The sequence below is a fragment of the Hirsutella rhossiliensis genome (genome assembly GCF_020360975.1).
Source record: "Hirsutella rhossiliensis strain HR02 chromosome Unknown scaffold00011, whole genome shotgun sequence".
In the NCBI taxonomy this organism is placed as follows: domain Eukaryota; kingdom Fungi; phylum Ascomycota; class Sordariomycetes; order Hypocreales; family Ophiocordycipitaceae; genus Hirsutella; species Hirsutella rhossiliensis.
Window position 1 is genome coordinate 2,513,722 of NW_025408677.1, and position 16,724 is coordinate 2,530,445.

The window sequence follows — 16,724 nt, forward strand, 5'->3', positions numbered from 1 at the left end:
GGCCATGGAGTTGTAGTTCGACGTAGTGGCCCGCGGTGCCCTCGAGTCGTTTGGCGGCCAGCAAGAGGGCAGATGGTTAAGACCGAGGCAATGGCGAAGACGTGGGTCGACGACGGCGACGTAGGACGGACGATCTTTCCCAATCTGCACAAGGGATGCTCGGGCGGCGGGAGGAGGCTATGAACGAGGCGTGCTCTCCTCATCGACGTGTGTCCATCGCGGGCAAGGTAAAGGAGCCCGGTCGCGGCATGCGAGTATACAACGGCCCATGGTTTCCACGGCAACAGTCATGATTTGACCCGAAGACGGTCACGTGATGAGTGCGAGCCAACGACCACAGCAATGCCCGGTTGTAGTGCTTGCTTCTGTCTGCCATTAGACATTTGATGTCCATCCAAAGACTTCGCTTCGAGCGGACTCTGGGGATGATTGAAGATGGGACGCAGGTGCTCCGGGAGTGATGGCCCAGCGGGCTGCTAGGAGACGCATGGAAGAGCGCAATCAGGGAGCTGGGTCGCGATGACGAGTCAGCCGAGAGGGCGGTGGATTATGACCCAGCGATATCCTTGGATGGACATACAGTAATTATACATATCTCACTGTCCCGCAATTTCAGACATGTGCCAGATTGTTGAAGATATCTGGGACTCAACCGTCTGGGACCCAACCAGACGACCACTGACTCCAAGGCAGCCGCCATTGCACACTGGGAGATGCTCGAGAGACAATATCGGTAGGCGACACGGGTACGGAGTGAGTGCAGTACGTACCTACCTACACAGGCTGGCTGACAGGGAAAACATTTATCCTGCACAGCTTCAAGTAATGCACTAATGCACGTAGGCGCCCGGGCGGTGGGCGGCCGCCAAGCTGAGATCCGCACCTCGCAACGGGCGGGTACCCACCAGGCCAGGCAGGGAGGATATTGGCTGCAAAGGCCCGGCGTTTCCAATCAAGGTGGGAGGGTGGGCTTTCTGCCCTCATTCCTGCCATTCATCAAGGCCCCCCCCAGTGTCGGATGGTATTTATAGGCACATGCCTTGGTCCTTTACAGTAAATCCCCCAACGTTGATTTTGGATGGAAACTCGACTTGGATGCCCGTTTGGTCTCGTATATCCGTCCGCAAGTCTTTCTTTATAAGGACGGCGAGGCGGCAAGGCGGGAAGGAAAAAGAAGAAAAATAAAGTCTTTGGCCTGTTGGGCCGCCGCGCGCGTCCTGGTCGCCAGCGAGCAAATCAGTACGGAGTACACAGTAATGGCGTGTGTAAGCAAAGCAAAAAAAATGTCTCTCTTTTCTTGTGCTGTACGGCCGCTCCACACCCGCGGGTCGATACGAGTCAAGCTTCTGCGATCTGCCCTTTGGAAACGCTCAAGAGCCGCGTCTTCTTTTGTCCGGAAGTCATGCGTGCGCCAAGGAAGAAACAAGTCGCTGTCCTAGATTCACATCCCTGACAATCCTGACAATGTCGGCCGTTATCTTGCCACTGGAGCCGGCTCTGGTACACGAATACAGTGCGGAGCCAACACACACACGCGCAGCCGTCATCGTTCGTCACGGCCCGTGGGAAAAGGAGCGGGCCAATAATCAATCAGAATGCAGGTTTTGCAAAGTCGCACTGCACAGCCAGCGGCACGTCCATCCATCACCCCTCGCAGGCTCCACTCGTCGGCAAGCAACAAGGTTGCGAGGCACCTCCTCGTCAGGTACTCTGTACAGTACAGAACAGGCTGCCGAGGTCGTCGCAGGAACCCATTGTCGGGCCGGTCCAAGTCAAGAGGACACACAAGACACGCACAAGACATGAGCAGGAAATTCCCCGTCCCAACGCAGGCGCACCTGAGGGAAAAAGGGGAAAGACGATGCTGGACCGGCCGGACGGCTGTGTCAGGCTGGACGCGTTCCTGAGCGGCACAGCGAGCGGGCTGCCGAGGACGGGCTCTATCTGCCACCTATAAGCACGAGTTGTTGTTGAAAAGGGGGGGGGGATCGAGGCGGGTGATAGGTCCCGTTCAGCCTCTCATCGCAACTGGGCAAGCTGTACGGACAGAAGCCTCGATATGTTCCGTGTTTCTCTTGGCACGGTAGATACGGTACTGTGTTGTTATTACGTAGTGTCAAGTGTCCCAGGGGCACAAGGAGGGACAATTTGAAGAAAATAAGAAACATGGGCCTGACACTGTATACTTATCTGCATGACAGCTCGGCACCTCCCTGGACAGGAAATCCTAGCAGGCGTCCACCCATGGGACCCGTGGGCATCTCGCAGGCTCTTTTTCAGCCCCCCTTCCCGCAGAGGTAGGGGGCAGAGGGAATTATGCAAGTTTCTTCGACAGGCGTCTTCCTGTAGGCAAGACGCTATTGAGTAGTTATTAAGTCCAAGATGACTATGCTGAAGGAGCTACTGAACGGAGCAGAGCACCCTGAGATGCTACTAAAGATAGGATTCTATCTAGACAGACGTCGAGGCGGTTTCCACGTTCCGCACTCGCCGGAACGCATTGCCCAGTCCGCCGCGCGCGCCGAGTCTTCCAGGAAAGACTTTTGGGGTTGGCAAAAAGTTAGGTAGCAAAGAGACGCCCGCGCCTGACACGGATAAGTAATCACTCACTGTCAGGGGATGATGCCCCACACGGGCACTCGGCATGACATACGCGACCGCTGCTGTGCAAGGTGCTTCAAGCAAGGTGCGGTGCCCGTGTCTTGAAGATCACGATCAATGTGCTCCGGACATACTGTACGCGTGGTCGCCCCACCACGTACATGAATGGCCCAGCAGGCGGCATTGTCATTCGTACGGCGTACCCGCGCTTTTGCGGCTATTCGTGAGGCGGGTGCTTGCACTGTGCGCGTAAGGTACGCGATATATCTCTGGATGATTCACACGCGTAGCCAACCAACTGATATACAGTACACAAGACAGCATGTCCAAGCAACGCAAGTGGCTCATAGGCAAGGTGGCAAACTGTCAAGCCATGTACATGTACAGACAAATTGTACTGTGCACGTCTGGAGTAGGCGTGATTGCGTGGTTGGATAGGTACTGTACCAACCTACCTTAAGGTATCTGGCCATCTCACCGACGCACGAGCTCGGACTGTATGATAGGTACTTAGGCACCTAAGGTAGGTTTAAGGTAGGTAGTACAGTACCTACCTACCTTCCTCGGTCTTCTGCTTTGCGCACAGCTGTGCACTGTCATTACATGTATCCTTCCACCAACATCAACATGCCCGCTCAGGCTCTTGGACATGTTGCGGCACTTTGTACTGTACCTATCTAGGTAGGTACAGATTGCACAGTATGCACCGCGTCTCCCCGGTCCGTAGCCGGTTTTGGTTGGCTCTTGCTGCGGGGTTCTGGGTCGCATCCATGACCAGGGAGAAGGGGGGGGTGATAAGGGGCACACCGCGCACTGGTACCATTTTCTCGTGTCCGGCGAGGTAATGTACAAGGGCCTCGCTTTCCCGATACCTGGCCGGCCACCTTCGTGCCGATCCCCTGAACCGCAGGTACCTCAGCTGGGTTCTTGCTCGTCACTGTAAGCAAGCAAAGCGCTCCGCCACCTTTGCTCGCCGCTCCGTCTCTTCCACTCTCGCTCACTCTCGCGCAGCAGCTCCACTCCTGGGATTCCTTGACTCTCTTCCTCCCGCCCATCCTCCTCCCCTATTCCTCACACCATCCAGGGGAACGCCGACTCTGGCCTCGATTGCGTACACACGACCGGCCAAACCTTCCACTCGCTGCCTTTTGTTGCTGATTGCCTGCCGACTTCTCTTCCGTCGCTCCCGCCGTTCCTTACTGCTGTTCGTCTCGTGGCCTGCTTGGAGTCCTATCCCTTCGTGCGGGCACTCGGCATCGACGACTCCCGTGGTTTTCGCTTTGCCCGTTTGCTCTTCGATTGTCCATCGTGGACCCGGCCAACTGTCGGCCTGCACGAGTGTCAGCAGACTGCTTGGTCCTGCGCCGCGGGAGCCCTCGTGCACTCTCCCTCGCGCCCAACGTTCTCGATCCTCTCCCATCGCGCCTGTCGTGCTCTACCATTCAGCGCCTGCAACTCAATGCGTGTCAAAGGGTAAGCTTTCTCTCCCGTACATTGGGGCCAGAACGTCTACCCACGACGCTCCACAGGGTTCTGCATCGTGGACTAACGCGGATGGTGATGGAATCAGTTGATCTACTTCCATCATGTCGGGGTATCCAGGTGGTCACCATGACCACTACGATGATGGCTACGGTCAACAGGCTGGTGGCAACACCGAGTCCTACTACCAGGATGATCAGTACTATGACAATGGCGGCTACGATGCTCGTGGCGGCCATGGCGCCCAGGCGGGCAACGCCGGCGATGGCTACTATGACGAATCGTTAGTCCTCTGCCACGTGAGGTCTCGCGCATCAATTACTGACTGCTCACAGGGGCTACTACAACGCCGATCCCAACAACCCGTATCACCAGGACGGTGGCTACTACGATGGCCACGACCAGTATCAAGACGACTACTACAACGGGAATGGTGGCTACTATGACCAGGAGTACAATAACGGATACGCCGGTCACGGGGCTCGCCACGGCTCCGAGAAGGACTCGGAGACATTCAGCGACTTCACCATGAGGTCTGACATGGCCCGCGCTGCAGAGATGGACTACTATGGCCGTGGCGATGAACGCCACAACAGCTACGGCGATGGCCAGCGAGGATTCCGCCCGCCCTCCTCTCAGATTTCGTATGGCGCCAACCGCTCCTCCGGCGCCTCGACACCGAACTACGGCATGGACTACGGCAATGTCCTGCCCCCCGGCCAGCGATCCCGGGAGCCATATCCGGCCTGGACTTCGGACGCTCAGATCCCGCTGTCCAAAGAGGAGATCGAGGACATCTTCATGGACCTGACGTCCAAATTCGGATTCCAGCGAGACAGCATGCGAAACATGTACGACCACCTCATGACGCTGCTCGACTCGAGGGCCTCTCGCATGACGCCCAATCAAGCTTTGCTGTCTCTCCACGCCGACTACATTGGCGGTGACAATGCCAACTATCGCAAGTGGTACTTCGCAGCTCATCTCGACTTGGACGATGCCGTGGGCTTCGCCAACGCCAAAAGTAAGAAGGGCTTGCGCCGAAAGGCCAAGGGCAAGAAGAAGCAGAATGCCGATGGTGCCAACGAAGACGACGCTCTTCAGGACCTCGAGGGTGACAACAGTCTCGAAGCGGCCGAATACCGCTGGAAGACGCGCATGAATCGCATGTCGCAGCATGATCGTGTGCGCCAGATTGCTCTCTATCTCCTCTGCTGGGGCGAAGCCAACCAGGTTCGGTTCATGCCCGAGTGCCTCTGCTTCATCTTTAAGTGCGCCGACGACTACCTCAACTCTCCTGCCGGCCATGCGCTCGTCGAGCCCGTGGATGAATTCACGTACCTCAACAATGTCATCACCCCACTCTACCAGTATTGTCGAGACCAGGGGTACGAGATTCTCAACGGGGTTTATGTCCGCCGGGAACGCGACCACAAGCACATCATTGGGTACGACGACTGCAACCAGCTGTTCTGGTACCCCGAAGGCATTGAGCGCGTCGTGCTCCAGGACAAGAGCAAGCTCGTCGACGTGCCGCCTGCCGAACGGTATCTCAAACTGAAGGACGTCGATTGGAAGAAGTGCTTCTTCAAGACGTACAAGGAGACGCGATCGTGGGGCCATCTTTTGGTCAACTTCAACAGAATCTGGATCATTCACCTGACCATGTTTTGGTTTTATACCGCACACAACGCGCCGACCCTTCTTGTCGGCTCCAAGTACGAGCAGCAGGTCAACAACCAGCCACCCGCGTCCAAACAGTTCTCTGTGGTTGCGTTCGGCGGAGCCATCGCCGCGCTCATCCAGATTCTCGCCACCTTGGCCGAGTGGGCGTACGTCCCTCGGCGATGGGCGGGTGCACAGCACTTGACGAAGAGGTTGCTTTTCCTGCTTGTCATTTTCGTTCTCAACGTCGGCCCTGGCGTAAAGGTGTTCATGATTCCCACCGACCCGAAGAAGACTCCGGTGGACATCGATCTCATCATCGGCATTGTGCACTTCGTCATCGCCATCGTCACCTTCATCTTCTTCGCCGTCATGCCTCTCGGTGGTCTGTTTGGCAGCTACCTGACGAAGAATTCGAGACGATACGTCGCCAGTCAGACCTTTACAGCCAGCTACCCCAGGCTCTCGGGCAATGACATGGCCATGTCGTATGGCCTGTGGCTGACTGTGTTTGGTGCCAAGTTCGGAGAATCTTACGTCTACCTCACGCTCTCTTTCCGCGACGTGATCCGCTATCTCTCCATCTTCCACCCCAGATGCCAAGGCGACAACTTACTCGGCTCCTCTAGCAACATTCTCTGTCAGAACCACCCCGCCATCCTGCTTGGGTTGATGGCGTTTACGGATCTCATCTTCTTCTTCCTCGATACCTACTTGTTCTACGTCCTCCTTAACACCATTTTTTCGATTGCCCGCTCGTTCTACATTGGATCTTCCATCTGGACGCCCTGGAGGAACATCTTTTCCCGCCTCCCCAAGCGCATCTACTCCAAGGTCCTTGCCACGACCGACATGGAGATCAAGTATAAGCCCAAGGTCTTAATTTCGCAGGTCTGGAACGCTATCGTCATTTCCATGTATCGCGAGCACTTGCTGGCGATTGATCATGTTCAGAAGCTGCTCTACCATCAGGTTCCGTCGGAGCAAGAGGGCAAGCGGACACTGAGAGCCCCCACGTTTTTCGTCTCTCAGGAGGACCACTCCTTTAAAACCGAGTTCTTCCCCAGCCATAGTGAGGCGGAGCGCCGCATCTCCTTCTTTGCTCAGTCACTGTCGACGCCGATTCCGGAGCCTCTGCCGGTAGACAACATGCCAACGTTTACGGTCATGATTCCCCATTACAGCGAAAAGATTCTTCTCTCCCTGCGGGAAATCATCCGCGAAGATGAGCCCTACTCCCGAGTCACACTCCTCGAGTACCTCAAACAGCTTCATCCTCACGAGTGGGACTGCTTCGTCAAAGACACCAAGATCTTGGCCGACGAAACATCGCAGATGAACGGCGATTTCGAGAAAAACGAAAAGGATGCCGCCAAGAGCAAGATTGACGACCTTCCCTTCTACTGCATTGGTTTCAAGTCATCGGCTCCCGAGTACACGCTGCGAACTCGTATCTGGGCGTCTCTGCGCTCTCAGACCCTCTACCGCACCGTGTCTGGATTCATGAACTACAGCCGTGCCATTAAACTCCTTTACCGCGTGGAGAACCCTGAAGTTGTTCAGATGTTTGGCGGCAACTCCGACAAGCTCGAGCGGGAACTGGAGCGCATGGCCCGCCGCAAGTTCAAGATTGTGGTGTCTATGCAGCGCTATTCCAAGTTCAAGAAGGAGGAAATGGAGAACGCCGAGTTCCTGCTTCGTGCCTACCCCGACCTTCAGATTGCCTACCTCGATGAAGAACCCCCCCTCGCCGAGGGCGAAGAACCACGACTGTACTCGGCTCTGATTGATGGCCACTCGGAACTCATGGAGAACGGCATGCGACGGCCCAAGTTTCGAATTCAGCTCTCGGGCAACCCCGTCCTGGGCGACGGAAAGTCTGACAACCAAAATCACGCACTGATCTTCTATCGGGGAGAATACATCCAGCTCATTGACGCCAACCAAGACAACTACCTTGAGGAGTGCCTCAAGATTCGAAGCGTCCTTGCCGAGTTTGAAGAGATGAAGACCGAAAACGTCTCTCCATACACACCGGGGGTCAAAAGTGATGCCGTTGCTCCGGTCGCGATCCTCGGAGCTCGCGAGTACATTTTCTCGGAAAACATCGGTATTCTGGGCGATGTTGCTGCTGGCAAAGAGCAGACGTTTGGTACTCTGTTCGCGCGTACTCTGGCCCAAATCGGAGGCAAGCTCCACTATGGTCATCCCGATTTCCTAAATGGCATCTTTATGACGACGCGTGGCGGCGTTTCCAAGGCCCAGAAGGGACTGCATCTCAATGAGGATATTTTCGCCGGTATGAATGCAATCCTCCGCGGCGGGCGCATTAAGCACTGTGAATATTACCAGTGTGGCAAAGGGCGTGATCTGGGCTTTGGCTCGATTCTTAATTTTACCACCAAGATTGGAACGGGCATGGGAGAACAGATGCTTTCTCGCGAGTATTACTACCTCGGCACGCAGCTTCCCCTAGATCGATTCCTGTCCTTTTACTACGCGCATCCCGGCTTCCACATCAACAACATGTTCATCATGCTCTCCGTCCAGCTCTTCATGCTCACGCTGCTCAACTTTGGCGCCTTCAGACACGAGACGATTGCTTGTGACTATAACCGGAACAAGCCGCTCACGGACCCCTTGTTCCCAACCGGCTGTGCCAACACCGATGCAGTCATGGACTGGGTTCAGCGAAGCATCTTGTCAATCTTCTTCGTCTTTTTCCTGTCGTTTGTGCCCCTGATCGTTCAGGAACTGACGGAACGCGGCGTCTGGCGTGCACTGGTCCGCTTCCTCAAGCAGTTCTTCTCGCTTTCGCCCTTTTTCGAAGTGTTCGTCTGCCAGATTTACGCGAACTCTGTGCAGCAGGATCTTTCGTTTGGCGGCGCACGATATATCGGAACCGGACGTGGCTTCGCTACGGCCCGAATTCCGTTTGGCGTCTTGTACTCTCGATTTGCCGGGCCGTCGATTTACTTCGGCGCTAGGCTGTTGATGATTCTCTTGTTTGCCACCGTCACGGCCTGGCAGGCGGCGTTGACTTACTTCTGGATCACCCTGCTCGGTCTTACGATTTCCCCGTTCCTGTACAACCCTCACCAGTTTGCCTGGAACGACTTCTTCATTGACTACCGCGATTTTCTGCGCTGGCTGTCAAGAGGCAACTCCAGAAGCCATGCCTCGTCTTGGATTTCCTTCTGCCGTCTGTCACGAACTCGCATCACTGGGTACAAGCGCAAGGCCCTGGGTGAGGCGTCGGCCAAGATGTCAGCCGATGTTCCCCGCGCTGCCATCGCCAACATTTTCTTCACCGAGATCCTCACTCCTCTCCTGCAGGTGGTCTGGACTGTTATTCCGTACCTGTTCATCAATGCTCAGACTGGTGTCTCGTCCGCCAACAACGAAGGGGTCAAGATCAAGCCGACGGACTCGCTCATTCGTGTTCTCGTCGTCGCGCTCGGTCCAATTGGAATCAACGCTGGAGTGTTGGGGGGCATGTTCGCCATGGCCTGTTGCATGGGCCCGGTCCTCAGCATGTGCTGCAAGAAATTTGGCAGCGTCCTGGCCGGCATTGCCCATGGAGCGGCTGCCATCTTCATGCTCATCTTTTTTGAGGCCATGTTTGTCCTGGAAGGCTTCAACTTCGCCAGGACTCTGGCCGGGATGATTGCGGTGGTAGCCATCCAGAGATTCATTTTCAAGCTGATCGTATCGCTTGCTCTCACGAGAGAGATGAAGACGGACCAGTCCAACATCGCATTTTGGACTGGCAAGTGGTATTCCATGGGCTGGCACTCCATGTCACAGCCTGCCCGCGAGTTCCTGTGCAAGATCACGGAGCTGAGCATGTTTGCGGCCGACTTCATCCTCGGTCACTGGCTCTTGTTCCTGATGCTCCCGCTCATTGCGATTCCGCAGTTCGACAAGCTTCACTCGATGATGCTGTTCTGGCTTCGACCAAGGTATGCTTGCTCCCCCGTCTAGCCTGTCAAGGTCGTGTGGAGATGCTAACTCGGTTCATTTCAGCCGCCAAATCCGACCTCCGATTTACTCAATGAAACAGTCGAAGCTGCGGCGGAGACGGGTGATTCGATTCGCCATCCTCTACTTTACGCTGCTGGCCCTCTTCATTGGTTTGATTGCCGGGCCCATTGTGGCTGGTCGCCAAATCCCGGAGAAAACACTCCGGCAGATTGGCAACTCGGCTTCGCTTTCGGGCAAGTTCCAGCTGATGCAGCCCAATGCCCTGAACAAGGACAACACCAATGGCACTCAAGAAACTGGCACAGGCAAACCCGGTTACAGCGGTGCGTTCACGAAGTCAACGACCAGGACAGGCGCATCGGAGGCAACGCCCAGCCCTGCTGGTGGCAACAATAGGATAAAACTGCTATAAAGACTGTATAATAGTGGCTGGATGGACCATGGCGTCCGAATTGGACTTGTCGAGGGAGAGGGGAAAATGCCGTCTGCAAGTCGAGGCTGCCATGGCCTTGGGGAGTATTTTGCTTGGGCGATTGTTTTCCGTCGAATTACTATACGGCAGGGCGACGGGTACTAGGTGGACGACGAGTATTTTTTAATTTCACTCAGTGGCCAAGTCAAGCTTGGTCTGCGTTCTTTTTGCTCTTGACTCGTGCCCGGTGTGAGTGACGAACGAGCCAGTGATGCGGGATGGACTGTCGAGAGTCGCAATGTCCCGAAGACGACCCCGTCGTCGATGCTGCTTACCTAAGTCATCAGAAGCCTGCCCGACTGGTGGGTTGCAGAGTGTGGAACCGCACCAGTACCCTAGAAGTGGCGACGGGCAGTACCGGTATCGTATGACTCTCGCCTGTCGCTTGTCAAGGTCTGTCCACCACGTCAGCGCGCGATTTGACCCCTCTCGACTCTCAGTCTGCCGCTCTGTGCCCCGACGCCTGGGCTGTCATGGAACTCGAGGCGCTGCATGCGCGGCTGGAAGATGTGCTGCAGCAGGCGTCGTCCATGTTTCAGAAAGTGCCCGGGTCTGCAGTCCTGGTGCGCTACGTCCAGTCCAGCTACCAGAACGACCCCGTGCGGTCTGCCATCGAGCTCGTGCTGGTGCTCTTCTTTATCCGCTACCTTCTCTCGCCATCCTACTCGACTCACAAGCAGAACTACGTCAAGCTGAGGGAAGATGTGCGTTTGCCCAGAGATTGGCTTGGAGACGACGCGCGCGCGCGTCCTTTGTCGATGGCGCTGACCGAATTCGGCCGCAGGAGATTGACGAGTTGATTGACGACTGGGCCCCTGAGCCGCTCGTCGCCGAGCAGACACCCTTTGAGGAGGCCGAAAGCGAAAAGCTCCCCGTCATAGTTGGGTACGGCGCCTCCCCCCTTTACCCCGTCGTGAAGTGTACGCGCTGAGAGGTCGTCTTTGGTTAACCCTCCTGCTTTCGTTAGCCCAACCGGTCCCAAAGTGAAGCTCTCCAACGGCCGCACCGTCACCAATCTCGCGTCGTACAATTTCTACAACTTCAACTCCAACGAGCAGATCAAGGAAAAGGCCATTCAAACGCTACGTACTTATGGCGTTGGGCCTTGTGGCCCGCCCCAATTCTACGGTACGCAGGATGTCCACGTCAAGGCCGAGGCCGACATCGCCAACTACCTGGGCACCGAAGGCTGCATTGTCTACGCCCAGTCTTTTTCCACAGTATCCAGTGTCATCCCCGCCTTTTGCAAGCGAGGCGACATCATTGTTGCCGACAAAGCAGTCAACTACTCGATTCGCAAGGGTTTGCAAGCCTCGCGGAGCAACATCAAGTGGTTCGACCACGGCGACATGGACCATCTGGAGAGGGTCATGAAGGTCGTCGTCAGAGAGCAGGCCAAAGCCAAGAGGCTGACGCGGCGGTTCATCGTCACCGAAGGCTTGTTTGAGACGCTGGGCGATTGCACGGACCTGCCGAGGCTCGTTGAGCTCAAGGAAAGATACAAGTTCCGCATCATCCTCGACGAGACGTGGTCGTTTGGTGTCCTGGGCCGGACAGGGCGTGGGCTCACAGAGGCCCAGAACGTGGACCCCCAACAGGTCGACATGATAATCGGGTCCTTGTCGGGGCCGCTCTGCGCCGGCGGCGGATTCTGCGCCGGAGCCAAGGACGTGGTCGAACACCAACGCATCACGTCGTCGGCCTACACCTATTCGGCTGCTCTGCCCGCAATGATGGCCATGACGGCGAGCGAGACGGTCCATCTGCTCCAGTCGAACCCCGACATCCTGTCCCAGTGCCGCGAGAACATCAAGGCCATGAAGGCCCAGCTGGATCCTCGCAGCGATTGGGTCACGTGCACCAGTGCCCCCGACAACCCCATCATGCTTCTTGCCCTCAAGCCAGACGTGATCAAGGCCCGAAGATTGACTGTGGACGACCAGGAGCGCGTCTTCATGGAGTGTGCCGAGGAGGTAGGTTTGCCAGGGCGCTGCAGCCATGTGTGTTGCAAGGCGTTTGCTAACGACGCCTGTCCAGTCACTGGCGAATGGTGTCATGGTCGCGAGACTCAAGGCATGGCCGTATGCCCACGCCATTGCAGCCAAGGACGGCGGCTGGCACGCGCAGCCGGCGCTCAAGGTTTGCGTCACCTCGGCACTATCCAAAAAGGAAATGGAAAAGGCGGGCGTGACGATTCGGCATGCGATAACCAAGGTCATGACCCGCAAGGCGAGTAGCAAATTGGCATGAGACATGGGGCCATTGAGGCGTCGCTAATGAGAGTGGCACGGGTGTCTTTGTTGAATAATGGATCGACCTGTTCCCGGGAGAACAGGCAGGCGTGGGAGGGTCTGAGGCTTGTTTACGTTCAGCCGTCGACGATGACCTCAGGGGAATAGAGGGACTCTGCAAATACCAAGCGATGTGCAAAGTCTCGAATGAGTCTCAGGTCCCGAGGCACACTGATTGCCGGCGCGACGTGGCGAGAGGACTGGATGGACAGTAAGCCCGTACGGTGACGGGAGCAAAGATATGGTGCGCAAAGGAGATCTTTTCCCTCTTTCCTTTTTGCCGCCCCCCCCCTTTTTTTTGCTGTCGTGATGGTGCGACGCCTTGTCTTTTGTTTCCTGCGGTTCAGTTTGTCTCAAACTCCAATGCGCGCGCGTGCTTTCCCGGCGGTTTGCGCCGCCTGTCTTGATGAGAGACACGAGCACATGGTTTGGAGCCGACCCTCATGAGTCAGCTACTCATCATGGTGAGCCAAGTAATTAACCGTTTTCCCTCTTCCAACCTCTTGTGCGTGTCCATGACATGCCAGCCCTCGGCAGACATTTGACCAGCCTCCCCTTTGCATGTCGACCCTCTCTCCTCCTCCTCAGTTGTTCTCGGCCATGTGCTGGATAGGGTGAAATCCTTTTCGCTTCCTATTCACACACGCTTCTAACCGTCCTGGCCGGCCAAGACCAGGACCCCTCTCGGGCCATTGTGTGCGCCCCGACTCGTCCGCCTCCCTTTCTCTCCAATATATAGCGTCTCGCATACCTCCGGGCCTCCTGTCTCCCCGCCGGCTCCACAGCACTCCCGAGCAGTGTTGCATCGCACATTCCTCGAGCCTCTTGTTTATCCATTTCTTCGCGGCCAATGACGCGGTGCTCGACAAGATGGCAGCTGCTCTTCGTCGAGATGCGCCGCCTTGGCAACGCCCTGCAACGCAACACCCTGTCGCCCAACCTCCATCTTCGTCGCCCTCCCTTTGATAATGCGGCCCTGCTCCTGGTCTTCGCTGGTCGAAACTCCTTGCCTCGTCAATCTTCCTCATCTTCGTGACTTTCTTTGAATCCTCTTACGCGCGCTCCTAAGATCCTGTTCCGTGTCTGTCGCTCGTTTGAACACCGCTCCGCTTGACCCGCGTCATCCCTGCCCATCAGCCACCTCGGCATTGTGAGATCACGGCGTCATGGTTCTCGGCAGACTCTTGCTCCCAGCGATCGCGCTGGGGCCGCTCGTGGCCGGCCATCCTACTGGTGAGAGGCCTGGCCGCCCCTTGAACGAACACCAAAGGTCAAGTGCTAACGTGAGCCGGCTCTGCAGGCAACAATGTCGCCCGGCGAGAGGGCCTCGAGGAGGAACATGCAACCGTCTACGATTCGACAGTAGCCAAGCCCACGCAAGTCCCTGATGTTGTCCTCTTCGTCAATGAGGCCGGCGAAACCATCGGAAGCGCTGCCGAGGACGTGCTGCTGCTGCCGACGGACGGGGCTTCAAGTGACTGGCTACCAGAGGGGGCTTACCTGTCTTCTCCAGGAGCATCCCCTCCGCTTGCAGACGGCAACGATGCTTCGGACTCGCGTCGCCGCGTGTCCGCACATGTTGCTCATGACCTATCTGGCCCGGCCAATTCACCCAAGAGTGCGACACATACCATCCAGGCTCCCGCGGCCAAGCCAAAGCCTGCGCGGTCCGACGCAGAGGCTTCTTCGCATGTTCAACCGTTCAACCGCTCCGACGCCACCTCTCATGGATCCTCGTCCAGGTTGTTTGGAATCTCATACGCCCCATACCGCGCCGATCATAAGTGCAAGTCCAAAACTGAGATTGCTAAAGACTTTGAGCGTTTTGGAAAATACTACTCCATGGTCCGCATCTATGGCACAGACTGTGATCAAGTCGGCCCGGTTCGCGCAGCTGCCAAGGCTCATGGCATGAAGGTCTTCCTAGGTATCTGGGATCCAGCCGCGGTCAAGGCTGAGGCTCAGAAAATCATCGACGTGTTCCACGGCGACTGGAACATGGTGGACACGGTCAGTGTCGGCAACGAACTGGTCAATAACCATCAGTCGTCTCCCGAGAACATGGTCCGAGCTGTTGGCGTCGCGCGTTCCGTCCTCCGCAAGGCTGGGTATCGGGGCCCAGTCGTGACTGTCGACACCTTCGTGGCCTATCTCGACCACTCGGAGCTGGGCCAGGCATCCGACTACTGTGCCATCAACGCGCATGCCTTCTTCGACTCGACCATTTCGGCCGCTCAGGCCGGACGCTGGCTCCAAGACACTGTCAAAAGGGTCAAGTCTGTTTGCCCAGGCTCTAAAAGAGTCGTCGTCACCGAGACAGGGTGGCCCACCAAGGGTGATGCCAATGGCCATGCAGTCCCTGGGCTCAAGAACCAAAAGTTCGCTATGGACTCGATTAAACACGAGTTTTCCGCCAACCCAGCCGACGTCGTCCTCTTCTCTGCCTTCAACGACCTTTGGAAGAAGAGGGAATCAGCCACCTTCAACGCTGACCAATACTGGGGCATCGACGGTGCCGTGTCACACTCTGACACTTAACTTTGGCCGGACCATGGTCTTGTCCTTGTCAGATTGAACCGAGTCCCGGTTAGATCTGGAAACGAGATCTTTCATTTTTATTCTATATTCACTTCTTTTTGGCTTTTATACCGACGTGCAAGCTTTCGCTACCCTCCCATACGGTTGTAGAGGGAACCCCTAGCTCCACCACTTGGCTCAGCGGCACGGGTTTTAGCTCTGGCTCCGAGCCGCGCTCACCTGCTGTAGCTGGAGAGAGCGTGACGCAGGGTCAAGGAGGATGTGCTGAGCATGACTTTGGCAGAAGCCCTTTTTTCATGTATGATGTTCGGAACATGGCTGCGCAAAGGCGTGAGGGAACGAGAGCCGCTGCTTGGGTTTCATGATGTCCTCTGGGAAGTTGTCTGGAAAGCGACGCTCAAACACGATTTCCTCTAGCTACTTATGCATTATGATATATCTGATCCCTACAATCCGCTGCTGTTGGGCCTTTTCGCCCCCTGACTCTTCTCTCTTCTTGCCCCCTGACTCTTCTCTCTTCTTGCCCAGCCTCGGTCGATTGGCTCGAGGCTCTCCCCAAAGTTCGGTGAAGAGCGCCTGGAGACATCATGGGGGGTGGAATAGCAGTCGTGTCGACGCAAGGCGATTACGATCTTGGCTTCGTCGTTGGCGGAGACTCCACCTGCTCATTGCCTCGCACCTTTCCCAGGAGGGTTTCCAGCTTTGATCTTGCTTCGTCCGCCAAACCCTCGCACCTGCTGTGCGCAAGGTCTATTCCCACACTACATAGTATGCACTTCGTACACTGCTCGTAGGAGCCATACTCACAATGCATGGAACCGTTTGCGCGCCCGTACCCGCTAAATGTTACGCCCGGCGCAACGCTTCATCGAAATGAGAAATCCAGGCACGGTCGAGACAGGAGCCGAGAGCCAACTCCCGGCGCCTTTCCAGATATAGCCGCCATGTCCAACAGGCAAATGGCACGTGTAGATATATGGGTAAATACACCATCGACAAGGCGACGATAGCGTCGCATGACAGGGGCGCAAAACGGAAGTTGAACCGTCTCATAACTGACAAGCCAACAAATCATCGACAAACTCGTCGAGTTCTATGATGCGGAAGCGATTGCCCCATCGGGTCGTCCACTCGGAGCCCTTCCAACAGGATGACAAGCTTCTCCTCCATGAAACGACCTCGACGTTCCAACCCATTTTCAGGGCCCGCTCGGCATACGTGAAGAATCCGTCCGAGTACTTGGCAGGCTGAGCATCGCCCGTCGCAATGACAAGCGTACCTTGGGCCTGGAAATACTCCATGACGGACTCGGCGATGCGCGTTTGGAGGGTTTCATCGACCAAGTCCTCGACGTAGCGAACGGGGCCGGCGCGGGCGGACATTTCGTCAGAAGACGACACACCGGCACCTGACCTCCCGCGCGGCAGCTTGGCCGACCCAGCGACGACTCGCTTACGCTCCCGAAGATCGACGTGATAGCCGCGATCTTGCAGGTCCTGAATGAATCGGGGCGCGGGCTTTCCAGGCAGCACGGAGCAGCCGGCGTTGAGCGCAACTACTCGGCGTTCGCGGACAAGGATCTCGGTTAGAAGCCCGAGGTCGAGAGATGGGAGCGGCGTAAATCGGGCGCTCTCATGGACTGAATACTTGGCCCGCAGCGTCTGTTGGAAGCTGATATTGATGTTTGACAT

The 16,724-nt window shown here is 56.5% G+C and overlaps 3 protein-coding genes across 3 annotated transcripts; 2 read left to right on the forward strand and 1 right to left on the reverse strand.

Annotated features, from left to right (window-relative positions):
- Positions 1 to 4,187: 4,187 nt before the first annotated feature.
- HRG_09120 (1,3-beta-glucan synthase component domain-containing protein) lies at positions 4,188 to 12,454 on the forward strand (the record flags this gene model as incomplete). Its single annotated transcript, XM_044867591.1, has 10 exons — positions 4,188 to 4,366; positions 4,419 to 4,616; positions 4,680 to 5,107; positions 5,174 to 6,137; positions 6,183 to 9,710; positions 9,775 to 10,055; positions 10,598 to 10,908; positions 10,989 to 11,089; positions 11,172 to 12,177; positions 12,242 to 12,454. The coding sequence occupies 10 exons, from the start codon at positions 4,188 to 4,190 to the stop codon at positions 12,452 to 12,454; spliced, it is 7,209 nt and encodes a 2,402-aa protein (XP_044717612.1).
- A 1,207-nt stretch (positions 12,455 to 13,661) lies between these two features.
- Positions 13,662 to 15,033, forward strand: HRG_09121 (glycosyl hydrolases family 17 domain-containing protein; the record flags this gene model as incomplete). The annotated part of the gene is made up of 2 exons (XM_044867592.1): positions 13,662 to 13,728; positions 13,796 to 15,033. 2 exons carry the CDS (start codon positions 13,662 to 13,664, stop codon positions 15,031 to 15,033), a joined length of 1,305 nt encoding a protein of 434 aa, XP_044717613.1.
- Positions 15,034 to 16,082: 1,049 nt separating this feature from the next.
- HRG_09122 (cell wall glucanase (Scw4)) lies at positions 16,083 to 16,724 on the reverse strand (the record flags this gene model as incomplete). Its single annotated transcript, XM_044867593.1, has 2 exons — positions 16,083 to 16,441; positions 16,490 to 16,724. The coding sequence occupies 2 exons, from the start codon at positions 16,722 to 16,724 to the stop codon at positions 16,083 to 16,085; spliced, it is 594 nt and encodes a 197-aa protein (XP_044717614.1).